We start from the raw sequence: 27,500 nt of genomic DNA on the forward strand, positions 1-27,500 counted from the left end.
AAACACGCAACGTTTTGGTTTGGAGATGTCTCACTCGTACCTTCGCATTTTTACAGCGCCGTGGGCGCTGCACGGGAGCAGAGCGGAGGTTTAAGGCAAGCAGCCAGAGACCAAGACACGCGTCCCGAGTCTGCAGTCGCCTCCGCTGCTCAGCCACCAACAAAGACCTGGTGGTATTTCTACAATGCCGCACCTACAGGTTTAATGATCAGGTACAGGAATCTGCTCCAGGCTTACAGTTGCCATTCAAAATCTCATTCTAGGAGCAAATATTTTCGCTTTGTTTCAAATACGTCAATTTTGGGAGCAGGGAATAACTGTGCAAAGTACATAAAAATAACTTTTTAATGACTTCATGAATATTTTTAATACACATAGGAACTACTATAGACATATATACAAGCCACCTGCAGATCAGAGCAATTGAGAAACATCAACCACTATCTCATTCACTTCAAACTCAGGTTATCTTTTCATATTTTATCGGTATTTAATGCCATACCTGTTCTGGAAAGGACACAGAATAGTCCTTCCAGAGACACCACGCACCAGCTCGGCTGCAATTTCTAAGTGACTGGGCCAGAAAATTAAATTTGTATTTTTCCATTCAAGATAGAAATAAATGAGGGACTTGTCTCTATTTCACTTTGCCAGAGAGCTGGCGCTCACCAAGAACTTCACCTGAGTGTCTCCTAAGTTCTCCTCATCAGCTGCGATTTGCAGACCGAGCTTGGGAACTGAACTCTGCTCTCACACGGCAATCTCACTCCCTACCGAAGGGCCGTGTGTGACGAGAGACCACAACTGGCCATCGTCTGACTTAAAATCAAGATATTACTGCAGGCGCACACTGAAGCGGAACTTCTGCTCCCACCTCAACCCTCTTTTTTCCCATTTCTTGGAGTTCTTGTTATTGTCTGTTGAAAGCACCACTGCTGATGCCAGGCCTGTGAAGGTCGCTCCTCTCCTTCTCCGGAGAAAAAACAAAAATTAAATTCAATTTACCTCAATCTGCATTGTTGGAACTCAACGAAAATGCAGCCTCCCCGGTGCTGCCACGATCCAGCTTTTCTCCCGACTCGTCCTGTTAACGAGACGCACAAACCTGCCCACAGTTCCTAAATAAATCAGAGAAGATGTGGTTTCCTAATTACACTGGGCTTTCGGAAGGGTCGGCAGGACCATCTGGTTATAGTTAGACTGGAATGGGCAGGAAGGTTCTGCAGAAAACTTCCGAAGATTTACGGATATGCTGGAAGTGTCGTTCTGATATTAATGAACTCAAAATACAAGGTGAAGAAAAAGGATTCAACCACTGATACGTGTCGATAAAGCACGATTTCCAAGTCATACCCATAAATTAAGCTTACTAACATCAAAGTTTCAAACTCATCGCGACCTTTGGTTCGAGGTCTTGGCTCAGGATCATCAGGTTTAAAACTAAACCTGGGAGTGCCAATGACCTACAAATCGGGCAGCTTTGGAGAAATAAAGTGACAAACCCAAACAAGGAGCTCGAATCCCCCAGCCCTCCATCCACCCCCCACAAAACCTCGAACCACCACAAAGTAGGTGTGAAACTGTGGGCGCTGAACTTCATGCTTATGTCCTACAAGATTTTTTTTTTTTTTTTTTTAAATCATCTCAGGGCTCCAACATCCTCCCGTGATGTAAATGGGAATAAATCCACGAATTTTGATATCATCTTGTGTGAAACTGATTCTGCAAACTGGAATTTGTTCTATCATCTGACAAGCGCAGACACATTTCCCCATTAGCCTACTGTATCGTGCGCTGCAAACACAGCCCAGGAGGACTCACTAGCATGCCCCAGAGGTATATTCACAAACCAATTCTATATCCACCCATGAAAGGGGGCAACACTAAGCCAGGTTATTTTGGAGAAAGCAATTGTGTACCTCCTGCTTTGAAATAACACTTTCAGAACGATGGTTAATCACCGGATTATGTCAGCGCAGGTATTCCGGTTGTTCTCCTCCGGGCAGGCTGATGGCAGAGGACCTGGGCGTGACAGGGGGAGGGAGGCTGGGATGCACCATCATCTCTCCTGTAGTTTTCGCCGCTTCACGCATAATTGCTTTTTCTCTGTAATTCCACTCAGAATTACACTGACGAGGTGTTTTTACTGTTTTATTTTTCAACATGGCCCCAAATATCCACTCCCAAACGACTCTGGATCAAGAAATCTGCACCCTCAGTTGCTCTGTGAGGATCGTGTTACCAAAGATAACCTGCCCTAGAAAATTAATATATGAAACATGCAATGCAAATGTGCTCCACTATGTGAACAAAGTATAAGATCTTCACTTGTCTAAAACATGAACAGCAATTTCTTTAGATTTCTATAAGTTTCTTTGTAAATGTGCAAGTTAAAAATAATATTCATTAAATTGCTTAACTGTAATAATATGTAACTATTTGCTTACTGCATACAAATTAAGTCAGTATCAAAGTACCGATTTTCTTTTTAGTTTGTATTAATTTATTATTGAATTATAAATATCTGATGTATGAAGCTAACACTTGCATAGCACTTTACAAACACTAATTCACAAATGATGCAACATCTTTTCAAGGCACATATGAAAGCAGCAGCAATTAATTCCTAGAATCTTCTGGCTTCAACCTCAAAGTTAGAGTGGATTTTTTTCTTTTTCTTTCTTCTTTTTAAGGAGCACACATTTAAGCAGTCAGCAAAACAACTGTGAAGACATAAAGTGTGATTTCATGAAGTCACTTAGCCTCCTGACTGATAACGGTGCCATCATACACAGCGCGGCTGCTAAATGAACTGCAATTTGAATTCCCGAGATTCAAATTATTTAAACAGACATCCTGGAAGCAAACAGAGGAGAAGTCCTATCAGTGACCTCTGATGGTTTTTCAGAGACTAGAGTTTGCGAAATTAATAGGCAGCCTTAAAGTAACCACCTTGTTTGGAGGAAGTTCTTGCAGAAGGCGGTCACCTGCCAGGAGAGGAGAAGTCTACAAAAGCACAGACAGAAATGCCGGGTTATTTGGGGTGCGAGAAGCAGGTGGGGTTGGGGAAACGAGCACAGCTCCTTAAACACGCTCCTGTCCAGCACCTCTGAAAGAATGAGTCGCTTTTCCAAAGCGCCTAACGAATATTACAGGGATTTTAGTAAGTTAGTAAGGTTAATAAGTACACCTTTACCTGATCTAACAGCCCCATTGTGTTACAGAAATCTGCAGTATCAGGAAAACACTACTTATGCTCCACAACCTGCCACAAAAAAGAGGCCGCTTCCTCATCCCGTGCCCTTCTGCCAAACCCAATGAAATCAGCACAGGCACAAACGTGTTTATACAACGTTAAGGGTTCACGTTAAGCCGAAAGCAAGGAGGAAATTTGACTTTCAGATTGACAAATGAAGAGCGTACATCTATTCCTGTGTCTGCGACAAAGAACACGTTTGTGTACTTGCCCACTGAGAAGCTGTGTGTGAATCCTCAACAAACCCCGCTCGAAGAGACACGGCAGTACTTCTCCCTTAAAGGATGGTCAGTTAAGGTCAGAGCATCCTCAGTCTGAACTGCAGATCTTGACACTTGTTGGCTTTGCTTTTTCTTTTTGCATTAAATATGAATGATGTTCACCGAAACGTTTGGAACATTAATTATGGGGAAATACACATAATTTTACTGCTTGCCTGAAAACGTATAGCTTCAGTCATTGTTCACCCATGTAACGACAATCATGAGCTTTGAGCAAAGTGCTAAAATATAAAAGGCCACGTTCATTCATGTATTGGTCCAAGCTGCAGCACTATAAAGTACATCAAAAGGTGTTAATGGTTTCAATATTTATCTGCTGCAGGGAAGCACTCTAAAAAGAAGACAGAAAAAAAATTCTGCTAATGGCTGTGTCTCTCCATTAAAATGAAAAGCTTAATGCATCTTATAATCAGAGGACAATTTGCAAATCATTAAGAGAAATGTAAAATTCCATTAAAATACAAATCAAGAGTCCCTCACTGGACTAATAATCTTTTTGATATTATTTTGCATTTCACTATTTCTGTTCCCAATATCCAGGCACCACAAATGATCAGTTCTTGAACATGCTATTTACCACAGCCTACTTCTTTAACGAGAGACTGAGAGAAGTATAATCTGCTATTCAGAGCAGGTACTAATGAAGAATTCCATATATTCTGAAATTTAATTAAAACCCCAAAGATTTCAAATTAGATGCAATTTGAAATGCCTGGGGCAGAAATACATGCACTTGCGTGGCAAGGGTATCACGCTGAAAGTTGATACCGTAATTGGTCTTGATGTATTTTTGTGTTGCCAGGCTGAAGCACAGAACTCATAACCATATAAAAATTCTCTGTAGATTACCTGCTCATTGAAAATGCCATCACTCAGGTAGTTCTCTACTAAATTACCATGCTACTAAAATGCACAAAGTGATTCGAAGAGAAGAGTGGCACAGCTGGTCGACGCTGCCAATGAGTTATGCATGCGTCGACGCTGCCTTTTTTCTTAGTAAAATATGCTCAGTTGAATATTAAAATATAATTGGCATTCAACCTAAGTAGCTTAAACCATTTTGTTATCTTCTTTTAAACCGATTTGGCTCCTCCACAGTTATTTTCAAGGATGCGATTCACAAACTAATGACACCATCACATTCAGCTAGATTTGTACTATTTTACATTTGTCATAAATAGGAACAATTTCTACAGCCTTCTAGGGATGTCCTTTAATACTGGCTCCTCTTGAACATCAAAGGCCCAATTCATGGGGAAAAAAAGAAAGAAAGAAAGAAAAAAGAGTATGCCATTTATGTTGTTCTTGCATATTTTATTCTGAGAAGAGTGTGGGATGCAAATTTCTAGTGAAAAGTATGTTTTTACAGTCAAGCAAGTCCTTGTTTTTCCCAGAATATACTGGTCAGCTTGCACGTTCACAAACTCCAAAAGGAGATATGGCAAAATGTCTGGGAAATAGGTCAGGAAGGGGCATCCTTAGGTCAAGCAGCAGCCAAGTATCTATATTAGAAAATGGCTTCCCCTCAGATGAATTTATCTATGTGCCCCTAACATAAAGGCTGTCGTAAATGTCACTATATTTTCGTTTTCTGAAAAAGATTAACAACGGTATTTAGAAACAAGGTGCTCGCCATAGTAACAGTCACATTAAGCACATTACCTTTGAAATACCGAACAGGTTAAATGTATATGAGTATTGACGATATTTCCCATCGATAAGGGGATTTAAGTAAACTTGGCTGAAAGTTCATTAATAAAATAGGTGTGGGGGGGCTATATTTATAAAATCCTTTCCTTTTATCTTGATTATATAGGTTTTTATTAAGTAGGGGTGCAAAGGTACATGGGGCTGCATGTGTGGCAAGCAAGCAAACAAATCAAAGGAAAAATGAATTAAATTAAACTTATTCCTCACAGGTCTGCAATGCTAGCAGGTTGCTAAGGTCTGGGGCTTCGGGTGAAGATGATAACCACATGACTCTGGATACAAGAAGTCTTTTTCCCCACATTGGTATTTGTTTTTCTCCACCTTCAATTCTTACCTTTTTATCTAAATCTCATATACAAGCAGCAATGTCAAACCTTACCAGGTTGGTCAAAATATTTCTTGTATCAGGGTCAACTTATTCCCTTTATTTCATGGAGGGAGAAAGGATCTGATTTTGAACGCACTGACTTTATAAAGAAGCATCCCATGCGTGCAGCTCCTACAGGCGCAGGTTACAGTGCAACCGCCCTGCCCGTGGTCCAGCTGCAGTCACACGCACAGATATATATGTGAACTCCCAACACCGTCAGAGCTGTCTGCTGGGTGAAGTCCTGGAAACTTCTCGACAAAAGGAGGGGACCGTCCACCAGCAGACAGGGCTGCGTTACCTGGCTCAGAGCAAGTGAGTTGAGCAGCAAAGGGAGAGCAGACACTGCACTTCCATCTTCTTCCACCCCACCGCAGCCATCCCGAACGCGGGGTCAGTGAATTCATACCAAATAGCGTAAGACACCAAACACAAACCTTTCCCTTCAAAAAAGCAGCCTGGTTTTGGAATAATTTCAATATCCGCGCGCCTCTGCAGCTATTTCAGAGTCACCACAACTTGCTCCAATATCTCCAAATTCTCTGAGACCAAGCAAGTTTTTGCCATCGTACAGGTGAACATCAGCTGTGGATCTTCAATCCACTCTTACCTAAACCCAAACTATTTAAATAACGCTCCTTTATTCTAACTGTGGCCTACCTGTAATTCATGTCAAGAATACTGACAAGAAAGGATCATCCTACTGAAAATACAATGCATTTTTTTTAAATAACTGACGCTTTCACTACCTCCCCATGACAGGACGGATACACCGCTCTCCCCATACTTGGACCCTTTCAAAGGTCACACCTCAGGCCACGGTTACTCTGCAAGGCTCCACCAAAAACCCACGAACCACAAGAAGTTATGTTTCCTCTGCCGTCCCTGGAATCAGTGCATCCAAATTGCTTTGCCTAAATCCCGGCAGCGTGCCAGGGACAGCGGCAAAAAGGACATTTGCACCTAAGAGGGCCTGAATTGTCATAAATGGTTTATATTTGGTAGACAATTTATCCTATGAATAGTGAACTCACGAGTACTCCTTAACACACGCTTAAAACCACACAAGCTTCCACTGAAAACTGATGGGAAGTTTGCTCTGAATTCAATAGGAACTCGGTCTGGAATTTCGTAAATACTTCTGTCCAGCATGCATTTGTACTGATTTTTTTTTTTGTTTAGTTTTATTTTTAAATACAAACAGTTGATAGAAAGCAATGGGCCAATTGGGCTGGAAAAAGAATTTGAGACGTAAAAGTGACCGGGTTAGTTTTGGGTTTTGTTGTTTTCATTTTTGAAGGTTGGAGAGGATTGATTTCTGTTTGAAGAAAATTGTAGGAAAGTACTGGATTGTAAAAATCCATTAAATGTCTAGCAAAACAGTGACTTTCTGCTTATCAAAACTATTCTCACATGAAATGGTAATAAAAGAAGGTGCCAGTCTCTGGAATTTGAATTTTGTGTTGGCAGACAGAAATATGAAAGCTTGTCATCTCTTTGCACTTGAATCTGCCATGTCCAGATATGTGAAGTACTAACGTTTTCAAGCAGATTATTTCATGTTACTTTAAAATAACATTTTCTAAAAGCCTAAATAGAAATGTATTTGCATGTCTGATGAAGCTGCAGCAATGAAAAAGGGAAAGTCAGAAACATTTCTCAACTTTTTTTCTTTAGTGAATTGAATCTCTACAACAAAATTAAGAGAATTTCACAAATTGCAACATAAATAAATGGCAAGAATGATATTTTGCATTTGTCTAGGAAAGGGCAAGCCTTGCCTCCTCCTCAGCAGGTTACCTAGCAGCGCAATTCAATTCTACAAAAATATAAATATAACCTGGCAATGCTGGTGGATTTATTCTTTCCCAGTTGAACTCTAATGAATTTTCAATTTTTACTGGAAATAAGGTACACATGGAGAGATGATACTGGGACAGGTTGGCTCCTGGAGCTTTTCTGTAGGCTGAGTTTTCTGCTTTTCCTCCTGAGGATGGTTATGCTTTGAATACGGCAATCCATGAAGTGGCATCGCCTGGCCCGGGGCTTGGTCCCTGCAGCATTCCCATTGCACCAGGGAGAGGCAGGGCTGTCAGCTGCACCACACCTGCCTCTCAAACCCGATTTTTTTTATATATATATATGTACATACACACACACATCTAAAACAAAAGAAGGAAATCACAGGAACTGGTCCTTGCTGTAACATCTGATGTTTATAGTCTCAACTTTACAACGTTTGAGAAAAAAAGATCACCATGGCACTAAGTCAATACGTTGCCCCTGTACACATATGTACCTGCACCATGAAAATACGTACTTACAGAAGTTCCAGACAAACCCCAAAACGCTTGCCTTGCTTTAGCACCCTATTTGGCTGCCTATCATCCTAGTAAGCTCCAGCCACCTAGAATATTTTCAGATATTGTGTATGGATTTATGTATATTAGATCATATTAGAAAAGTCATTTAAGAGTAGGTACAATTTCTTTTAAAAGGGCTAAAAAAGTTACAAGTCATACACAGGACTGAAGAAAATTAAAACTACATAGGACTCAGACATATATATGTCTCTCATATCCATAGGCCATCACTTTAAGAATTACGAGTTAATAAAGACAGTAAACTTGTGAAGATTTCATTCACTTTAGTATTTACTGTCTTGCTAACACCATGCAAACATCATTCTAGGAGTGAGCAGAAAACTCTTAAGTTTAAGACGTACTTAAAGTGCTTATGGTTACTTTTTCTCCTAATGACCTAAGTTACCTACAGCTCAATGAAATCATTCCTAGGTCAAATTCATCCTTTCCATTCCTCACCCTTAACTCCCATTTTCTCCTGTTCTCCTCAAGGCTGCAAATCACCCCAACATAACTTTGCATATTTTTTTCGTTATATAAAAGGAAGCCGTGCCGTGACTTCAGGACCGACCATGACATCTGACATCCCTCAGTGTCCTCCAGCTACTCCTGCTCTTTTCATCAGGTTTTTTCATACCTCCTCCACTTTGAGTCGTGGACCTTCCCCCTCTGCTTCTGGGGCTCCTGAAAAGGAGTTTACTCATTCTTATGTTTTAAAGAATGACATTTTTACCAGCCATTTCTTTCCCACTGAATGTGAGTAGAGTTGCTATCTTATTGGATAACAGGATAATAACAGGATAAATAATAGTAGGATAATAATAGGATAAACCGGCACCTGAAACTTCAAACTTTCTAGCTTTACTAGGCAGTATCTCAACAAAGTCAATGATTTTTATGATATTTTTTTTTTTTTAAATCTGTAATTTAAAGCCAGGGAAAACAGATCTGTATTCTTCTTAATACTGTAAATGCTTTTCTTATTTAAATAGTCTTTACATATTGAAAAAGTCTTTGGCTAAATTGTTATGTGAGAAAAATTTACTAGTAGACTATACTGCACACCGTAATTAGGGTAAGCAGCACAGTCACTAAAAACACTTCTTTTGAACGTAAACATTCATGGGATGCTGAATTTGCCGTCTCAGAAGTAAGCAAATTAACAGCCCCACAATCTTCAGAAAACTTGTGATTTGAGCATTCCAACCACAAAAAGGAAAAAGAATACTTTGGCCTTCGCTGAGTTACAGGAGAATACATAAAATCTACTTTTGTTTCTTAATTTGCTGCAGATTTTTTTTTTTTTTTTAAATAGTTTAGAATGTGCAAAACAAGTAAAACAAAGAGGTGCTACTGTGTGCCACCGGCAGGAAGGTGAAAGAGTAATCAAGATGCACTTAAGGGAAGGATTTTCTCCATAGGTGCTTTCTAGAGGGAGAGATTCAACACCACCTGCAGACCCCGGGAAGGACGGGCGAGCATGCAGCACGGGAACGAAGGACGAGTCTGACTCCACAGAGGTGACACCAGAAAGTGAATAGTTTCTTCAGCCCGTAACTGGTATTTTACAGTGCGCTTTGCCATCCTTTGGCAGGGACTATGCCAGGTTCACTAGCCTACGCTGCTCTGGTTCGAGTTTCTGAACGAGAAGGCTCCCAGGAAATCACAGGGTAATTATTGATTACAGGCCTGGGTACGGAGCGAAGTCATCTTGAAGGAGAATGGAGGTACTACCAGTTTCTTTGAAGACTCTCTGCTCCCATTATGTATGAGGCGTTTCATCAATATCCCTTCTTGGATGAACAGCATACATTATACACGGGAAATTTCAGCTACTAATCTGGCCTGCAAAGCTCACCTCTCTGGTCTCCATCCTCAGGTTGTTCCTCCTCGATCTTTTTGCCCAGCTTTTCTCTGCCTTTGGTTTGCAAGGCGACACAGAGAACGTCACTTGCAGACCTGAGGAGACCTCCTCCCTCACACTGACATGGTAATTCACAGCTTATTGGAAGAAACAGGGTGATTGAGCTGGACTGAGCTGAAAGGCACAGCTTTGCTTCAGGTCTATGCCTCTGGTACAGGGACCCGACTGAGGAACTCCAGACTCAAGAATATAAAAGCGTGGTTTTGCAAAGCTAAAGGACTTCATCCGGTGAGGACGGTGGCATGGCATGGCACGCAAAGAGCAGGGCCCCAGGGCTGCTGCTCGTCACAGGGCAAAGGAAAACTCTTGCGTGTCTCCAATTTCCTCTGCTCTTGTTGCTCTAATGAGCCATCTGGTCTGCAAACACACAACCGTTCCTCGCTGCAGCGTCCAGCGCTGCAATGCTTTCTGCAACCGCAACCACTACGGTTATAAAGCACAAATAAAGAAAAGTCAGGAAATTCATGACTGGCCAATTTAACATTGCCTTTTCCATTTCATAGACCCACAAATCAAGCAACTCATGCATAGGCTTCAAAACAATAACAGGGTCAATTTTTCTTCTTCATATATAAAGGGGGCTAATGACCATGATACATTAAGACCAATTAATCACTCCCCATTATAAATGTTCAGTGATTTTTCTGAGGCGTAACACCTTGAAGTCATGCTGCAGAGAAGTGGGAAAAAACGACTTGCTTTTTGCTCAATGAAATTCCACATGGAGCACTGGCCATGACACAAATTGTTGAAAATTCCAGTTTTTCAATTACATTTAAAAAAAAAATAAACTGGCTGCATAGGCTAAACTGGACAGCCAGTAAGCCGACAACTCCTGGAGGTGTTGGGAAACCAGCTTCAAACTTCTCCTGCCTGCCTCAAGCTGTGCTACAGCATCAGTGCTTCAGATTCAAACTTTGCCAACCACAAGTTACGAGGAGGAATGGTTAATTCTGTACTTAGAGTGCTTTTAAACACGTTTCCCCCTTTTAATAGTAATTTAGAAAATTAAAGGCACTTTAGAAAAATTTAAGACACAAGATGAGCCGCTGAAACACTAAATGTCTGAATTCAGCTTGCCTTTGCCTTGGTAATGCATATGCACTTGGCGACCAAATTACGACAGCATAACGAAATGGTTGTTATCATATTTTCACTGCCAGCGCAGGGGTTGCTGGAGGGTGCTCGGTGTTCAAAGGGGCACTGCTGTCTTGCTTCCCTACGAGCCTAGAAAAGCAAAGCACACAGCTAAATGTTTTTCAGGTGGTCACCAACTGTGCTCCTCCGTCCGTCCGCCCGGCGTTTGGGGCCGGGAGGTGGCTGGGCTCCGCATTCACCACCAGCCCCAACACCCGGAGCAGCTATGGGTGCTCGCTGCCTCGGGTGCTGGGATAACGCAGAGCCGGGTGCTGCCGCGGCAGAAAGATGGCTTTCTGCGACCTGCAACATACCTTTACTTTCTGAATTTGCAAACCTCTCTGCTTTTGTTATCTCAAAGTTGATTGTCACTATCTTTCTCCTCACAAGGAGCTATGTCTTAAGAGTTGGCACAAAAGTAGCTGCAGAAAATTGACCATGAATTGAGAAGCGCTTCATCCCGAAAGCACTTTACACTTTTTTGATAAATGAGGAACCTCTTTAACGTGTTTGACATAAGCAAAGCCCTTCCTGTCCTCAGATGATGCTAGCACAGAAAAAAAATAAAATAAAGTTTGATATAAGCACTGATTAAGAAAGAAAATATCCAATAATCAGTCCTTATCGCAAAAGCGCTTGATGACAGAACTCAAGTCACCTAATATCAAAGAACCACGCTATCAGTGGTCATACTTACAGGGAAGGGGAGAAAAGACAGGCCAAAGGTTCTGATGATTCATTGGAAGAGCTGCTGCTGAAGAGAGACACATAAGGAAATCGGTGTGATGAGAAAAAGCCTTCCCGGCTTTAGATTCTCATGCTCTCGCTTATGTTTATTCTGCATTTTTAAGTGCCTGGAGAAATGAGTAGGCACTTTCAAATGTAAATGTGAAAAAGCAAATAAATACCAAACTCCTAATTTAGCATTACTGCATTTCTGACTTACAGATAAATTGAAACATACAATGCAATCCATTATAAAGCGGTTTTTACCTTACCTTTCCACTAAATAACTTTTCACAACAGTTTCTTCAAATTTTTGGCACGTATTTCCACATTCCTTCCAATATCAATTTTTTCTATCTTATGAAAGTATTACTAGCAGAAAGTAAGAGAAGAACAGAAATGCTATCACATCATCGCGATTTGTGCCGATTAACTCTTCGTTAGCGTTTCCACTACGTACGTGCCTCCCCCCATAAAACATGCACACCTGTCTCAGTCCAAGAACAAATAACTGAACTAAATTAAAAAAAACCTGAACCCGCACATGTTAAAACGAGAAAACTGCACTCCAGTCCCCCCCCCAGCACCGAACCTGCGATACAGAAGGTCAAACCCCAGTAGGACCACTGCTGCCCAGCGTGCGGCCAGCAGGACCACCAGCCGCATCCTTCACGAAGCCAGGCGTGCCGCAGAGGGACCCAGCGCCGATGCTGACGGCCACCGCCACGTCCCACCCCAACCCCGCAGGCACCTCTCGGCTGGGTTTTGCACTTGGACGGTGCTCAAGAGCTTTCCTTCCTCCCCCCTCCCCAAATATTCGAGGGTGATGATTGCTTCCCCTCAAGAAGCTTCCTATTAACAAATACACTTATTTTTCCTCTTTTAAATGATCTTCAGTCTCTTCGAGCGTTGCCTGCACAGGAAGGTTGCTGCCTAGGGAAGGACCAAAGTCCCCTACCAACTCTGACCGTAAGCAAGCCAAGGCAAGCCTGCTCAGGGCTAAACCCCAAAAGAGCAGCTAAAACAACATCAGCAGCGCTTAGACCAAGAAATTTCATTAGCCAAGCTAAAAAGAATTCAGTAGCCCATTTAGGAAAATTAATAAAAGTAAAAGCACTACTTTAAATGTTTTATAATCTTCTGGTGGATAATCTGGCAAGCAGAATTCCCCTGATGTTATTCAAAGGTGGAATCAACAGCAGCAGTAACTATTTCCCACCCAGCTTTGCCCATTCACATTCACCCCAACCCTAAAGTTTTCACAATACGGGTCTTAATTTCATCCCAGCTAATAAAAGAACAGTCCTCAAATGACAATTTAATCACCTAGAAGGCCATACTTCATGAGCATTTTGGCAATTTTCACATCATAGAGTCATTAGTGCTTACTCTCCCACATGTTAATCGGAAGGTTTCACTAAAACTTCTAAATGAAATTTTTTAGTAGCTGATAAAAATGATGTTTGTATAAAAATTAGGGGGAGACAGTGCAATATACAACGTAGCTTAAAAAAATACTCAGTACCCACCCTGTAATTTGACTATGAAAGATCTCACACTGAGAAATTTTCGTAACGTGGAAGACTCCCACCTTCTGAAAGCAATGGCCTGATTATCTGCAGAACGCTCTGCACAACAACCGCATTTTGATTTTGTCATTCTACTTGCAGCTGCCATTAGATAATTAAGAATAAGAAAGTGTAACAGCAAGAAGAAACCTACTATTTATAGGAATTTGTATAAAACCAGCAACGAACAGCAGCCAGCTGAGTTCTTGTAGATACTACTTGCAAAGGCGTGCCTGCCAGGACAGCCCTTCCTTTCTGCAGGCCATTGTTTTACACAGGTACTGACGTATAGTCCCTACGCCTTAAAATACAATACAAACCTATGCACCCATATTTAAAAGGTGTCTTTCATCTTGAACCACAAAAAAAGAAAAAGTACGTATAATTTAGAATTTATACAAAAAGCTGTGCTATCTTACCTCACGTAAGGTAGAGGATACTAGCCCCTTTTCAGTGCTACACTAGTATGGAATCTAATACAATTAAAAAATAGATCTATTAAACTGAAGATTTTATTCGCTGGGAAATGATGATATTCATGGACAGACCAGAAAGCACTGCAAAAAGCAGTCTTCTGAGATTTTTTTTTTTTTTTTTTTTTAAATAATGGGACCTATGCCATTTCAAGTGATTGACTTCTGTTATGATGTCTTCAGGAACACAGCCAGTGAATGAAGAACGGTAAGGAGAAACTTTCCTCAGATCTTGTTTTTACCTAAATGCATGAGTAGCGCAACTTCTTTGTAGCACCACCAGTTTGTTTAAAGAAATCCAAATAGCATCTATGACAACTTTGAGGAATGAAAACATAGCTACCTTACGCAACCTAACTATCACTGACTGCTTCTATGGCACTGGCGAGGTGTCCAGGCCAGTAGACACGGACGTGTCTACGCCTCATTCCCCCTGTTGCTGGCAAAAAGCTAGTTTAAGTGAACAACGACCTTACTGAAAAGCTTACTGCCCTTCAGACGTGTTCATACTCAAACCTTTCAGCCAGCGACTGTCGGGAGCCGAACCGCATCATTTTTATTGCCATTGACCAAGAATTAGGAGGACGGGGGCCAGCACCAGCCTGGCTGACGGGAGCAGGGAGGGGACGGGTGCCCCGCGGCACAGACCTCGCCGGAGCAGCGGGTGGTGGAAGGCCGGCACGGGAAGGCTCGCCGTCCTCGCCGGCTCGCAGAAGTAGGCGCGCAGCCAAGCCGTGCACTGCTTCAGCGGCTCCGTCATCTCCTCCGCGCCTTCGCACACCTCGCAAGCGGCTGAGGACTCTGCCCTGCTGCGAGAGAGACAATTGTAAAGTTATAATGACAAAAATTACAAAAACGAATATTCATACTCTCTACATTAGCAAAAAAAGGATAATCTCAAAACATTCAATCTGGAGTCAGGCTCCATCTTTTTTCTGCTCTGATAAAGGTGAAAAGATTCATGACAGCAATAGCAAAAATGCATCCTCATCACTTCTAGAAATGCAATGATGACACAAGGTTGCTTACACCCGTAAAAAAATTCATGAAAGACTGGTAAGAGGAAAATGCCGTGCCTAAGTGGGAAATGTCAAGGAGCAAGAAAACCACCCAAGTCCATGGTAGACAACGCATCCTCGTGCTTCCAGGATGGGTGGAGGTGAGGCTCCTCCTCCATGTCCCCCAAGGGCGCAGTCCCATCTCCCCAGGGACCATCCCCGGGGAAAGGAGGAAAGGAAACGGCTTTCTGCCCAACCTGCACCTTCCTCTGCCCCGTTTCCCTCCAGCAACGGTGGCAGGTTTCTGCTTTCCCCCACTTATTGAATTGGAAGGAAGCAATTGAGAATTCATTTGATTTTCAATGCCAGCACGTGCTTGCAGGATATGGAAGAGCAAAGCAAGCGAACAGAAAGCACCTGCTAACAAAAATGTACTTCTTCCCTTGCTACTTTTTGTTTCTTTTCCTCTGGAAGAGCAATGTGTGTGTGAGAGCAATGAAAACGTGAACGCTAGTTTTGCAAATATCCAGCCATGTTTCCCAACCCGTACGCTTTCAGTGAGGCAAAGCAGCGCTGGTGAAGGGGTGGTGGTGGTGCTCTCTTGGTGCTTTACAAGGCCGCGGTGTGGTGGGTGTCTCTCAAAACTGCAGAGACCGGTTTCAGGGTACTGATAAACAAACAGAGCCCATTAGCAATGCACCTGAGAGAAACGGTGGGAAGACTGATAGGGAGACAACATCAAGGGTGACTGCCAAAACAGCAAGGCCTGCCAGCAATCTTCTCATATCCAGAATCTTAAGCACCACCGATGAGCCATCCTAAGGTTTTCTGATTATTGCAGCTTTTTTCCCCCCAGCTGGAAATACAGCCAGACCCCAGAACAAGACGTTTCTCAATAGCGTGCTGCCAAAACTCAACAGCATAGTCTTCTGCTGAGGGGTTGGATGTGTCACAAAGCAGGAGAAAGGAGAGAAAATTGTAGAAATATCACAATACATGAGAACCTGAGACAACGGAAGAAAGAGAAAAGCAGAGCAATTCTGCCACCCAGGCACGGGGAAAGAGCAAACCAACCCAAACTCCCCAGTACGCTCGAGTGCGCTGCAAGCGAGCGAAAATATTTTGTTAGTTCCCTCCCAGCAGAAAGCCGAAGGAAACGAAACGTGTGATGTACCCGTAATGGCATAAAAGACACCAGGTCTGCTTTTGCCACAAGGCACCTTTGCAAAAAGACCAAACGCCTTCACACGCTTGATCCACGACAGCTCGTGGAGCCGAACACGACGGGACGTCGGTGTAATGAGACACCCGCCCCGGCTCTGCCTCTGGACAGGATAAATGATGTGCAGGCGGGAGCTGGGTCAGGGTTACTCTCAGAAGCGAAGCCCTCACTCGCCTGGTGCATGATCAAACGGCCCTGCCATCTCCCCCAGCCCCAATTCATTTTCTGATTAATTGTTAACCACTGAAGGCCACATAATTACTGATTAGGAAGTGGCAGAGAAGAGGAGGGACGCAGAGGCGGACAATTAAAATACTCCAGTCGCACAAGAATACGAGTTGACGGCTTGGAGCAGAGGCAAAACAAAAATGAAGAATCGGCTTTGGATCCAGTTTGCTAGAAATTAAGTGCAATTTTATTATTCTCTTTCCATTTATTTACCAAATTAATGCTTTTGATCCTTCTTTTTAGTGTGTATGTGTGTGAGAAGCAGTATCAATTTGCTTTATAAAACTGATGTCTAGTTTACGTTATTTTGCTAGTTAATAATCTCTTTGCTAAAAAAAAAAGGTATGAGAATCTGTGCGTAAACTTTTTCGCATGAATACCTACGACATAGACCTCAAACCAAGCTCTCGACATCACAGATAATCCGTTATTCTGCACATGTACAACACTCGGCAGAATATGGCTCAGTTTTACTGTGGATTGTTAGAGCTACGACAATATAATAACTACAGAATATAATAATGCCTCTGAAATCTCAAAGAGAAGTTGGTAGACTTTTCTGCTCCATTTATCCAGAAGAGCATAGAAAGCACTCAAAACTACAGTAACCTTATGTTTTTCACATCATCTTGTTTCACATTCTCGGGAGTCTGGAAATGATTTGGACTGTAATATCATCATAAAACCGAAAAACTTCATCTCCTCGCTGCTCTGCAAGCAAGCAGCCCCCAGCAGCTGGGCTCCCGGCTCTGCCGCCGACCCCCGCAACCTGACGCTGCCAGACAGGCACCGTAATTTCCTCCTGCTCCAGAAAGGCACCAGATTACCATCGTTCTCCCCCAAAACAGGCGGGAAGCAGCATGCCAGCGTCGGCGAGGTGCAGTGCGACGGAGGCTGGCACATGGGCTGCTCAAGGCTTTGCCTGAAGCCTCAAGGTAACCGTCAGGCCATTAGCTCCATATTTAATATATGGAACAGAGAAAAGGTCCATCAATCTCTTTAAGAAGACATGAATTACAGCAGCTGCTTTGCCTATCTGTGTAGCTGGGAGGGCTGCAGGAACCTGCTGCGTACCACAGCAAGGCTCAGCCATCCCAACACGTGGATACGTTCCCCCTGCCATCACATACACATTCCTGACTTTCACCAGGTCTTCCCTGGCAGGACTGTTTGGATACAAGTCTTAATTTTTAATTTTTTTTTTAATTACTGCTTTTAAGAACAGTGCCTTGTCACTGCCGAACATCTCTGGATGTTTTCGGTGAGAGCATTCTCCCACCGCTTCAATACCAGGCACTTTCATAATGCCTGCCACCTCCACGGCCACCTCCACCTTGGTCGCGAAAGCAAAAGCTTTGCAAGACAAAAATGAATTGCTTTCTAAGAATGCATTGACTTCTTTTGCTGTAGGATACAAAGTCACTCTGCCAACATATATGCTGAGAGCTTCAAATGGGCAGAAAGATAAAAAAAAAAAAATCTTCATATTAATTTTGCTTGGCTGGAAATGCTAACAACTATTCCTGAGAATTTGACAGCATTAATAAAGGAAAAAACGAACATAACTTATGCATGGGTGTCTTCTACAGGCCCTTCTCCCCTCCCTTTCCTCCTCCCCTTTCTCTTTCCGAAGTTGCATAGCAGCACTGCTACAAACTACCTCATCATTAAAAATTCAACTCAAAACACCAGCTGCCTTTTAAAGGATTTTCTCAGGCTTCAAAGCCATACTTTTGTCCAACTAAACCATACGTACATTTCAAAAAGCAAGGCAAAAGTGGTCTCAAAACATTCGTAAGAAGAAAAGGAGAGCAGATGAGTTACAACATGGGAAATTTCCCCCCTCGTGTGAAATTCCTCTGCTCAATGTTAGACTTCTTGGAAGGTTTCTGAACACCCCACTCCATGCATTGATCTTTGAGCACCTCTAATGGCAAGATGGACAGGAAAAAGTTGTATACCATTAGAGAAAAATACCCATCTAAGAGTCATATTAACTATTTGTGCCTAATCTTCAGCAGTGAACAACAAGGAAAAGGAGACTCCCTTTTCTTAATGTCCTGCCCTCGGTGATCCCCACGGAAGGGACTTGCTCCCGGCCGTAGAGCCGCCAGCGGCGTGGAGCCAGCAGCACACAAGGTGACAGCCAAGTAGCCATGCGTTGTATGTTTTACCTAGGGAAAGCTTAAGTCTTTAAGCTTTAAGTCTGAAACCTGTGATTCAACAAGATGTAATTTTTACTTTTATACAGGAAAATAAAATAAGTGTATTCACCTAAAAATGCAAGAAACTAAACAGAAGGCATAAGAAATGCGACTGCTTTACTTTTGCCCTGGAGAATTTCATTATCTTTCCTTAAAAAGTACCAACACTTTTTTTCGCAATGTGGCTAGAATAACGAGAAGCACTTATTTAAAATGCAGTAGTCTTATTTAAATCACTTACACTTTCATTGGAGACTGTCATTGCACTTGTTTTCATTAGTGAATTGTGTTGGGTGCTGCCTGGCATCTCAAAAAATTCTAAGTGGAGGTTTTTGTATTTTCACTTGGTCAACAAGTAATCATTACTGTAGGGTTTTTAGGTTGTTTTTTTTTTTTTTTAAACTGCAACTTTTTTGTTTGCATTAACGTGCCAGCCTCTCACATGTGTGCAGTAAGTTAGATGTCTGTCTTAACTTTATGGTGATGTTAAATGGATATTCAGCTGCAAGTGACTGACTCATCTACAGGGCTTTACAATGTGATGCTTAATTAAAACTACATACTCCTCAAACAGAAAAAAACATGCTTGTTTTAAGCTATAAAAAGCAGACATCTAAAAATACTTTTTTTTTTTTTTTTTAAGTTGGATGTCTCTCAGACGGAGACTTTTTTTTCAGGCCAGGGGATGACTGCTGCTGCTGCAGATCTCCAGCCTGTGCGTTCAGCTCTTGGTGGTGGTGAAGTCCAAGAGAGACGTAAGGTCAGTCCCAGCACAGGAATCCACCACAGCCCAGGTGCAGACTTGCTGCTCCAGCTTACACAGACGACAGCTATTCCATAATATTCTTACTGCAATCCTAAATATTTATTTCCATTACAGCTCTTTTTTAAGACTGAAGAAACTAAGGAAGCCAGTGGGCTCTTGCTTCCACGCAGCTGAGAGGTGTCTTCCTGAGGCTCCGTCCCAGCTGCGTCTCTTCTGTGACTTCTTATGTTTGCATGGGATGAAACGAAGGGAAAGATGGTTTTAGCAGAGGGAGAGAAAAGCAGAAACACCACCTGTTTCAGTTTAACAGGCTCCTTCCAAACCACTTGCCAAGAACTGGAAGTTTCTAACGCGCTTCCAAAATAAACATGTAAGCAGCAGATTGGCTTCAGTATCACCCTAAATAGCTTAACCATTATGGAAACCAGAGAAATGCTGTGAGAAGCCTCAGTGGGTAGCCATGTTCTAAACTGGTATGATTTTAATTATTTATTTTATTTCTGAGCTACTTTTTGCCTCAGTCAGTCCTTGATAAACCTCAACAGAAACACTACAAGATGGACCTTGAGTTCTGTGATTTAAAATGAAGAGAATATACCACAACGGCTCTGCTGGCAACTTCCTCAGGGTAAAGCTAAGAGCTGGCAGCTTCCTTAGGGTAAATATTATGACAATGTTGTACTGGCTCCCACAACGTCTTTATATATTTATTTGTATATTTATAAAATATTTGTATATATTAAATATAATCGATTGGTTGAACATAACACCCAATGCTCGCTTCCGCTGCCTGTAGCCACACACACCTGAATGTTTTATCCCCGGGTAACTACCTCACCCTCCAGTGGTTTGCCTAAGAAGAGGTTTATAAACTGCTTCAGGTGCTGAGCTAATGAAGAGTCCCCTTGATTTCAATTTGGTTAAGATATAAACCAAAAAAGCTCCCCAACTAGCACAAAAAAAAAAAATTGCAACTCCTCCTAGACTGCAGTCAGCTAAGGGCCACTGTGGGCAGACTCAGATAATTCATTATTACATTACTATAATAACTACAACAGTTCCACTCAGATAACAGCAGGGATAAAGACCTAAAATAAAAAATAAATAGAAAAAAAGATATGGAATGCATGTTTTTATGCACAACTTCCCAATGTCTTCTCATGGAAATCAGGATCTTTGCCAGGCTGTTACCAACTGAATTGTGTGCTGACACCATGGTACACCAGGCACTGAAGATCACGGGGTTTGCAATATCCCATTATCTTCAGGTACATAGAAAACAAACATATTTGGACACTTGACCACATTCTGTTCTATGTTTTTTAAGCGCATCCATAATTTTTTCCACTGTGTTCCCTGAACAAAAACCATAAGCACTTTTGTTGATTAACAATGAATTGTATATTAAAATTTAAATAAATTGGTCCTAATTAAGAGGCTTTTGGATCTTGTTATGACCAGAATGCTGTGAAAGCAATCATCAGCTGTACTCTTCACGATGCAAACAGCACAAAACCTCACCAAACCCTTCTCTTAGCCTGCCTTCATCAAAATCAACATCACAAGCCCATGTCATCGAGTCTAACGTGGACAGACAAAGACAGACGGGAAGAGTGCAGAGGAGGAAAACCCAACGCCTGCAGAAGGTGTGACGGGCAGAGACAGGGGCAGGCAAGGCTACGACCCGTCTCCAAAAGGGAGCCCCGACTTCCCCGCGCTGCTCCTGAGGCTCTCCAGCGCCTACGGCTTCACGATTTACAACCAGGAAAAAGAGACAGAACTACCTGGCAGACACAGACACTAAATTTTAATTAAACCTGTAATAGAAAACATTGCCGTTTGTCCCTGGAAATCTGCAAGCACATTTATAGGGTAGCACAACGCTCACTGTCTTCAGTTTGAAGAGTACTTCCAGGCTGGGGTAAGTAGGAAGAATTACTGTCAGCGGGACACATCCGTGTTTTTTCTCCTCTTTATTTTGACACTTCTTTGGCCATTCAATTTCTTACAAGTCTGTGCCTTAAACAGGTCCAAAAATTACGAAAATTACCCTATGTCCAGTAGGGATGAAAAAGGCTCTGATAGGAATGCATTCATGGAGGAGAGGGAGACAGAAATAAAACAGCAGGAAAAAAATCTTGTATTAAAAAGCCCTTTTTTCTTTTCTCAAAATTCCCCTTTTTTTAAAATAATGTTTGGGGGGTGGAGAGGGGAGATTATAGAAACCTTCCCAAAACAGGGAGCCCATCAGAGAGACCTGGACTCCTGGACCCAAGGCTGCACCACGTCAGGAAGACCCAACCGCGGCGGCCATCCCAACGGGTAATTGAAGCCCAACCTAAGCAAGTGTTTGGTGACTGTCCGTAAAGATCTCCATGTGGCTGTCACGCTAATCCTCTTGTTAGGGGAGAAAGACCAGAGGCCTGTTGCTGCAGCAGACTCCAACTATAACGAATGGGCTCTGACATGACCCGGCAGCCCTGCTCGGCGGCCGGAGCGCGTGATGCGATCTGACAGCAATTTAGACATCGCTCTCTTGGAGACTACAGACCTACTTAACGTCAAACAAGAGGGGGAACATGGGTGGACTTCCGAATGGCTTTTACCCTCATGCCAGGGTTAAAAAAAATAGGGGGGGGGGGGGGGGGGCGGGAAGGGCTTTTTCACATCAGGCTTATGGAAAAGGATCTTACAGAAAGAATCTGCCCATGGGTGGAGAGGAAAACATTTTTGGGAATACTGCCCAATTACAGTAGAATTCTGCCATCACCATCAGGGAGAGTTTAGGACGTAGCCATAACCCCTCTGTGAGTCACCTGAGGAACAAAACAGTCCTCGGAGCACCAGACAGGAGCAGAGAGTCTCTAAGTGATTTGAGACCAGTGAGAAAGAAGGGTCCTTGGGTCATTTTCCCCACGACATGCCATGCTGCAGCCCAAGGACTGGAGAAGCCCAGGCACGTGAGCACATGCCCTTCCTCCTGGTGCCTGCTACTCAGGATATCACCTCTTGGACAGGCTCCGGCACCGACCAAAGCTACCATCGGTTCGGGATGTCTCCTGGCAGTGAGCATCCATGATTAATCTAATCCCTAGGCATTGGTCAGCTGGGGCACATCGGGTGGATCAAGCATCTCCATGGCTTAGGGTCATTAGTATAGTTAATTGTGAAGAGCTCCTAAAGCAGTGTAAATTTTTTACATTTGCAGGAGAATTCACTGCTGATTCTCTAGGATCTGAACGGTAACTCTTGCCATGAAATAGGTATGAGGAGCAAATATAATTTAAAAGGTTATGTACTGGTTTTTTTTTTTTTTTAAATGGCATTTTCTTATTTTATCAGCAAATGATTGAAGACAACTCTCCAAAAAACGCTCGTGCACGTGAAGTCACCAGAAGTCAGGCCTGTATAAAAAGTTGCACTGTCTGAAAAGCAAAGGCTGACCGTCTCTTTCCTATACCTACATACGTCTGTGCTTGTCTTATCAAATCATTTTTTCTTAGAGAAACAGCTGGCGTGTTACTTCTCAAATGGAAGAATCAGTAATGATTAGAACACAAAAATTAACATTAAAACGAGACTCAGTCATACAGCATTATTCTTCACATAATAGACGTAGAGTTAGCTGGCATTTTTACTGAAGCCTTCATTGTGAAGTTAAATAAAAATGTATTTTATCAACACCTAAATGTCATTTAAATAGTCTTTCTTTGATAGATGAAGGCTAAAGCCACCCCAAAACTGCAGATGAATTATCTGGTCTCTAATGATTCCGAAACGATTACAGGATGCAGAGCAATCTCGTTAAATTTTATTCAAAAGCTTACTACATTTGTGTTTTCTCTTATTTTTCTATCAATGAAACCCATGAGGTTTAAGAACAATTCATTATGTATGAGACCCAACTTACAGTGCTTGACTGTTGATTAATAGGAAAGTTTGCTGTATGTACATTTGCAACATTAGATGCATACAATATGCTAACTTATTCTTTCACCGAAGCTAATTATTTACAAAAATGACTACTTGAGACTACAATTTATTAAATGCATGCATCCAGTCTCAATTTGGCCCCAAAAGACAGTCTGGAATGAAGATCTTTTACTTGATGTGACAACTTCTAGAAACAGTGTTATTAATATTGTAAATGTGGCAAATAAAGAGTTCAAATAGCCGTATGTCTGTGTTGCATTTTTTCCCCACAACTGAATCAATGAACAAAGCAGCTTTTTACGTTTAAAATTCATGGAGAAGCACATCCTTACATAGTTTAATTTAGCTTCTTATAAATGAAGTGTCTGTATGATAGTAGTAAGAGATTACAAAAAGGATGAGAGCTGCAATAAACAGAAATAACACCCCAATTCGTGTTGAACGACCCCACTGCAGCTCCTTTTAAGACCTATTAAGAAGAAATTGATGCATTTATGGGAGAGTACAAGAACTCGGAACTGAGTAAGACTTACTCCTTGTCATACAACCTTTGCAATATTTTCTCCGTTCTGCTTTTATCTGTTATTGAGGATGTAAATTCTTACGGATCTGACTGGTCAGAAATTCTGCATTAAAACGGTACCTCTCTTTTACCCTGAAAAAGAAGCATCTGCACAAAAATTTGGGTATCAAATACAAATTCCAAATAAACAGATGCACCTCTGGAGTAAAATATATAGGTATCCAAACGGCCTAGTCTTTTTTCTGACTCTTGCAATTAATGATGTTAAATTCAGGTACCAAACCGAGATTGCCTAAGCAAGCAGTACACGCTGCCCATCGCCGCTGCCAGCCGTGATGCCTGCAAAGCCGCTGCCTGCTTGTTCTGTGCTACTAGTGCGTACCAGCAAACACTTTAAAGAAGGGAGTGAGACTCCTGTCTTCACATGCCAAGATAAGGAAAATCAATGTCAATGCCCAAAAGACTCAAGTGATAGCACTGAAGGTCATTAAATGCTACTCACTGCCCTGTACCATTAAAGTTTTGATTGGAATCCTATATAGAGAGACACAGATTTCAAACAAGATCTTGCCCTGGGATACGGTACTGTGAGACCACGGAGGAAACACAGCAATCAGCGAGCGGTGGACTTTCCTAGGAACACAAGAAACACGTTCAAGGAAAACAATGCTATGTGTGTGTGGTCTTGGCTTATTTTTCCTGAACATATTTATTGTGTTTTCAGAGAAGTGTATCTCATTATGGACAAAGATCTCTGTTAAAACAACGGTAAGATGCAAGGACAACCACTAAGAAGTTATGGTTCTTCATCCACCTCAATCTTCTTCTGTGTATCCCAACGCCCCAAGCCCCGCTTCATTGTCACCCTCCTTCCCTCTCCTTACATTGCCCAGTTTCAATGTTCTGCCCTTTTTCTACCCTGGCCACCACCCGTCCTCCTGCCCATCCCTCCTTAACTCACCTTCTTTGGACCGTCTCAGTACTAGTCGTTGTCCGACCTTCCTGCTCTACAGCGGATTTCACGGTCCACCTCTGTGCTGGTCACCAATTCAAGTACTGCTTTCTTCCCGTCTCCCAACCACATTTTTTCCAGACTAATTCTTGTTCTCTCCAGATTTCATCCTGCACGTTTCTACCTCATTTGTGCTAGCAGAAGTCATTCAGGCAGGTCAAGAAAACTACAGTTCTGGTGCTCATCAGCACTGTGAGGTTGTATCACCTTTGTGCTCAGCCCCAGAAACAGCCCAGAGACCTCCTGCCCCAGAGAGACCCACTCCCCCTCTATGAATGAAACTCTTCAAAGGCCTACAGCTGGGCCATATTTGGAGAACAAAAATATTCCTAGTATCAGAGTGGCCTCTTCATAAATATTTCTGTTTCAAATCAGTGGGTTTGGCGGCAGAACAACCGGAAGATTTGTCTAAAAAAGAAAAAAAACGATTTCTGTGTATCTTCTCATTGGAAAGGACCACCCTGTTCTAGATTGGGAACGGGGGAATCGAGCACACGCCCAAAAGACCCTCCACCAGCAACAATTAAGCAGATGCTTCACATGAAATGCTTTAAAGCAAAAAGCAAAAATTCAGCCAAGTTACAAGCAGCAGCACACTCTCACCCAAGATGTTAGGCAACATTAAGCATAGGTGATATCATCTGTTCTATCTATAATTAGGTTAAAAGAAAGTGAGTTAATTTTAGCACTTACAAGAAATTGTTACAAAACATTTTTTCTTATATAAAAGAATTCTCCCATCAGACTTCCGAGGTCGGTTTTATCACAGGCAATTAAGTGTGTTAGGGCTGGCTGCAGGGGACCCTTAAACCGCACACCAGACTCCCTTCGCTCCTCCACTTAGCTCCTCTGTTTTAGGGTATTCACCACAGCTCTCCCCACTCTTTCCCAGCTCTGTGCAACTGCCACGTAGCATCACCTTGTACATAAACCCCACCACCTCTATTCAGAGGCTTGCCTCATAGCAATAACCCAGTTGCTAACTGGTATCTGAAGTAAAATTTACATTTTTTCTACATATCTAAGACAGATATAATACCAATTATGCATGGATTTAAAAAAAAAAAACTAAGGCAGTTAAAATACACATTACAACCCTTATACTGCAAGACCCGAGTCTCTGATCTCCACTGGTGCACGGGGAAATTGAAAGAGGAAAACTTAAGGCTGAATTATTGGAACTGGGCTCTGACTTTGGATGTCCACCTTGACGTGCATTAGTGCATGAATTCCAGATGAAAGTGAGCACCAAGAATTATAATCAACAGCACCTGCAGATACTCCAGCCTATTAAAATGAATTAAGATACAGATAAATCAGGAACCTCTTAAGAATTCAACTCATCAGGACATTTTTCAAAGCAACTTCCCAGTCTGGGTGTAATGCAGTCTGTGCCCTCTGAGCATCTCCTCAGGACCAACCGTAAGCTCATCTGATGCCTAACATGCAGGATCTCTCATCAGGGCAGGGATCGGCGTATGACCTGACGTGCACACTCCTGCCACAACCGGAGATGCGCTGCCCATCTGCTGCTTGAAAAAATTAGGAAAATATTTTCCTCCTGTGAATGAGGCCCTTCTGATGCACCGCACACCGAAGCAGCTGTATGGGAGAAAGGATGGCACCAGACAAAGCGCTTGAGTCCGGTTTGACCGCCCCCATGTTACTGTGAAGCTTCCAACATCAGTGCAAAGAAATGGTATTAATTTTTTTTTTTTTGAACCAGGTACGAACACTCAGAAATCACAGAAACACACACTGGCATCAGATGAAACCACCATGAAACTTGTCAAGATCTGAGTTCCTAGTAGGCATTCATCACCCAAAGTTTCATGTCAACATAGGCTGAGAACAGGACGCTCCGAAAAAACTGCTAACACATGCCAATTAAAACAGCATAGTTAATAAGTATACTCTCTCCAAAGCTTTTCTACAGAGCTTTGAGATTGTCTCCCACACGCATTGGCAGGATCTTCCTAAAATGGCATTACCCAATGAAGAACTGGCTTTACTTCTTACCAATTTGGCCTCAAAACCAAAAATACAACCCTACACCAGCAGGAAGAACAAAAAATACGGAGTATTTCCCTTCATTTTAATCAACATTCGTCAGCACTTCTTGTTTACTGTTTGCAACACACTACAGTGCCACGGATCACCTCTTTGGAGGTTTTGTGTAACTACACCCCGTTGCACGCACAGGGCAGTCGCTTTTGCACGTGCACGTACGTAGAGGAGAGACACGAAGCCGTATCTGAGGTGGCTCTGCAGGCACAACCACGGAACCCCCGGAAGGCCGTGGGAGCCTTCGGGAGTGGTACGGGGCTCCCCGCGACTGCCGGCCCCTCGCCTGGGAGCACCCCCCGAGCAGCCCACCGCCCGCCTGTGCCGCAGGCGCTCCCCGCATCTTCCCAGCCGGGGAGGAAAGCTTTTCTTCTCTCAGGTAACCAAGCAGAACCCAATCACAGGATTGGAAAAACCAGTAGGGCACATCAATAAAACCAATAAAAATACTGTTTCAAAAAACTGCTGTTATAATTAACTGAAATAAGAGTCTATAAACTGCTACCTCAAAAGAAGCTTGTTAAAGACTGACTATAGGAACTGCAATTTAAATAAACTCCCCCTTTCGTGGACCACCTTGGCCTCAGCATGCCCCTCGCTTCTCCCACCCTCCCGCAAACCTCTGGAGCCCAGCGGGATGCCTCGCCGCTGGGATCCAGGAGCTTCAGGACTTCTCCGTGCAGAGGTGCTGCCCCGGGATGCGGACCTGATGTGACCTTACAATCGCATCCGGACCCCCCCGCGG

At 42.7% G+C, this 27,500-nt stretch overlaps 1 protein-coding gene across 3 annotated transcripts in view; it reads right to left on the reverse strand.

Moving 5' to 3' along the window:
* The window catches only part of MGMT (O-6-methylguanine-DNA methyltransferase), a 173,392-nt gene that overhangs the window by 20,868 nt on the left and 125,024 nt on the right, over positions 1–27,500 (reverse strand). For all 3 annotated transcript variants that reach the window (XM_050899294.1, XM_050899292.1, XM_050899293.1), the window contains exon 4: positions 14,454–14,614. In XM_050899294.1, coding sequence (XP_050755251.1) covers positions 14,454–14,614 — 161 coding nt within the window. The remainder of the gene's footprint in view (positions 1–14,453; positions 14,615–27,500) is intronic.

The sequence above is a fragment of the Gymnogyps californianus genome, chromosome 6, assembly GCF_018139145.2.
Source record: "Gymnogyps californianus isolate 813 chromosome 6, ASM1813914v2, whole genome shotgun sequence".
Taxonomy (NCBI): Eukaryota; Metazoa; Chordata; class Aves; order Accipitriformes; family Cathartidae; genus Gymnogyps; species Gymnogyps californianus.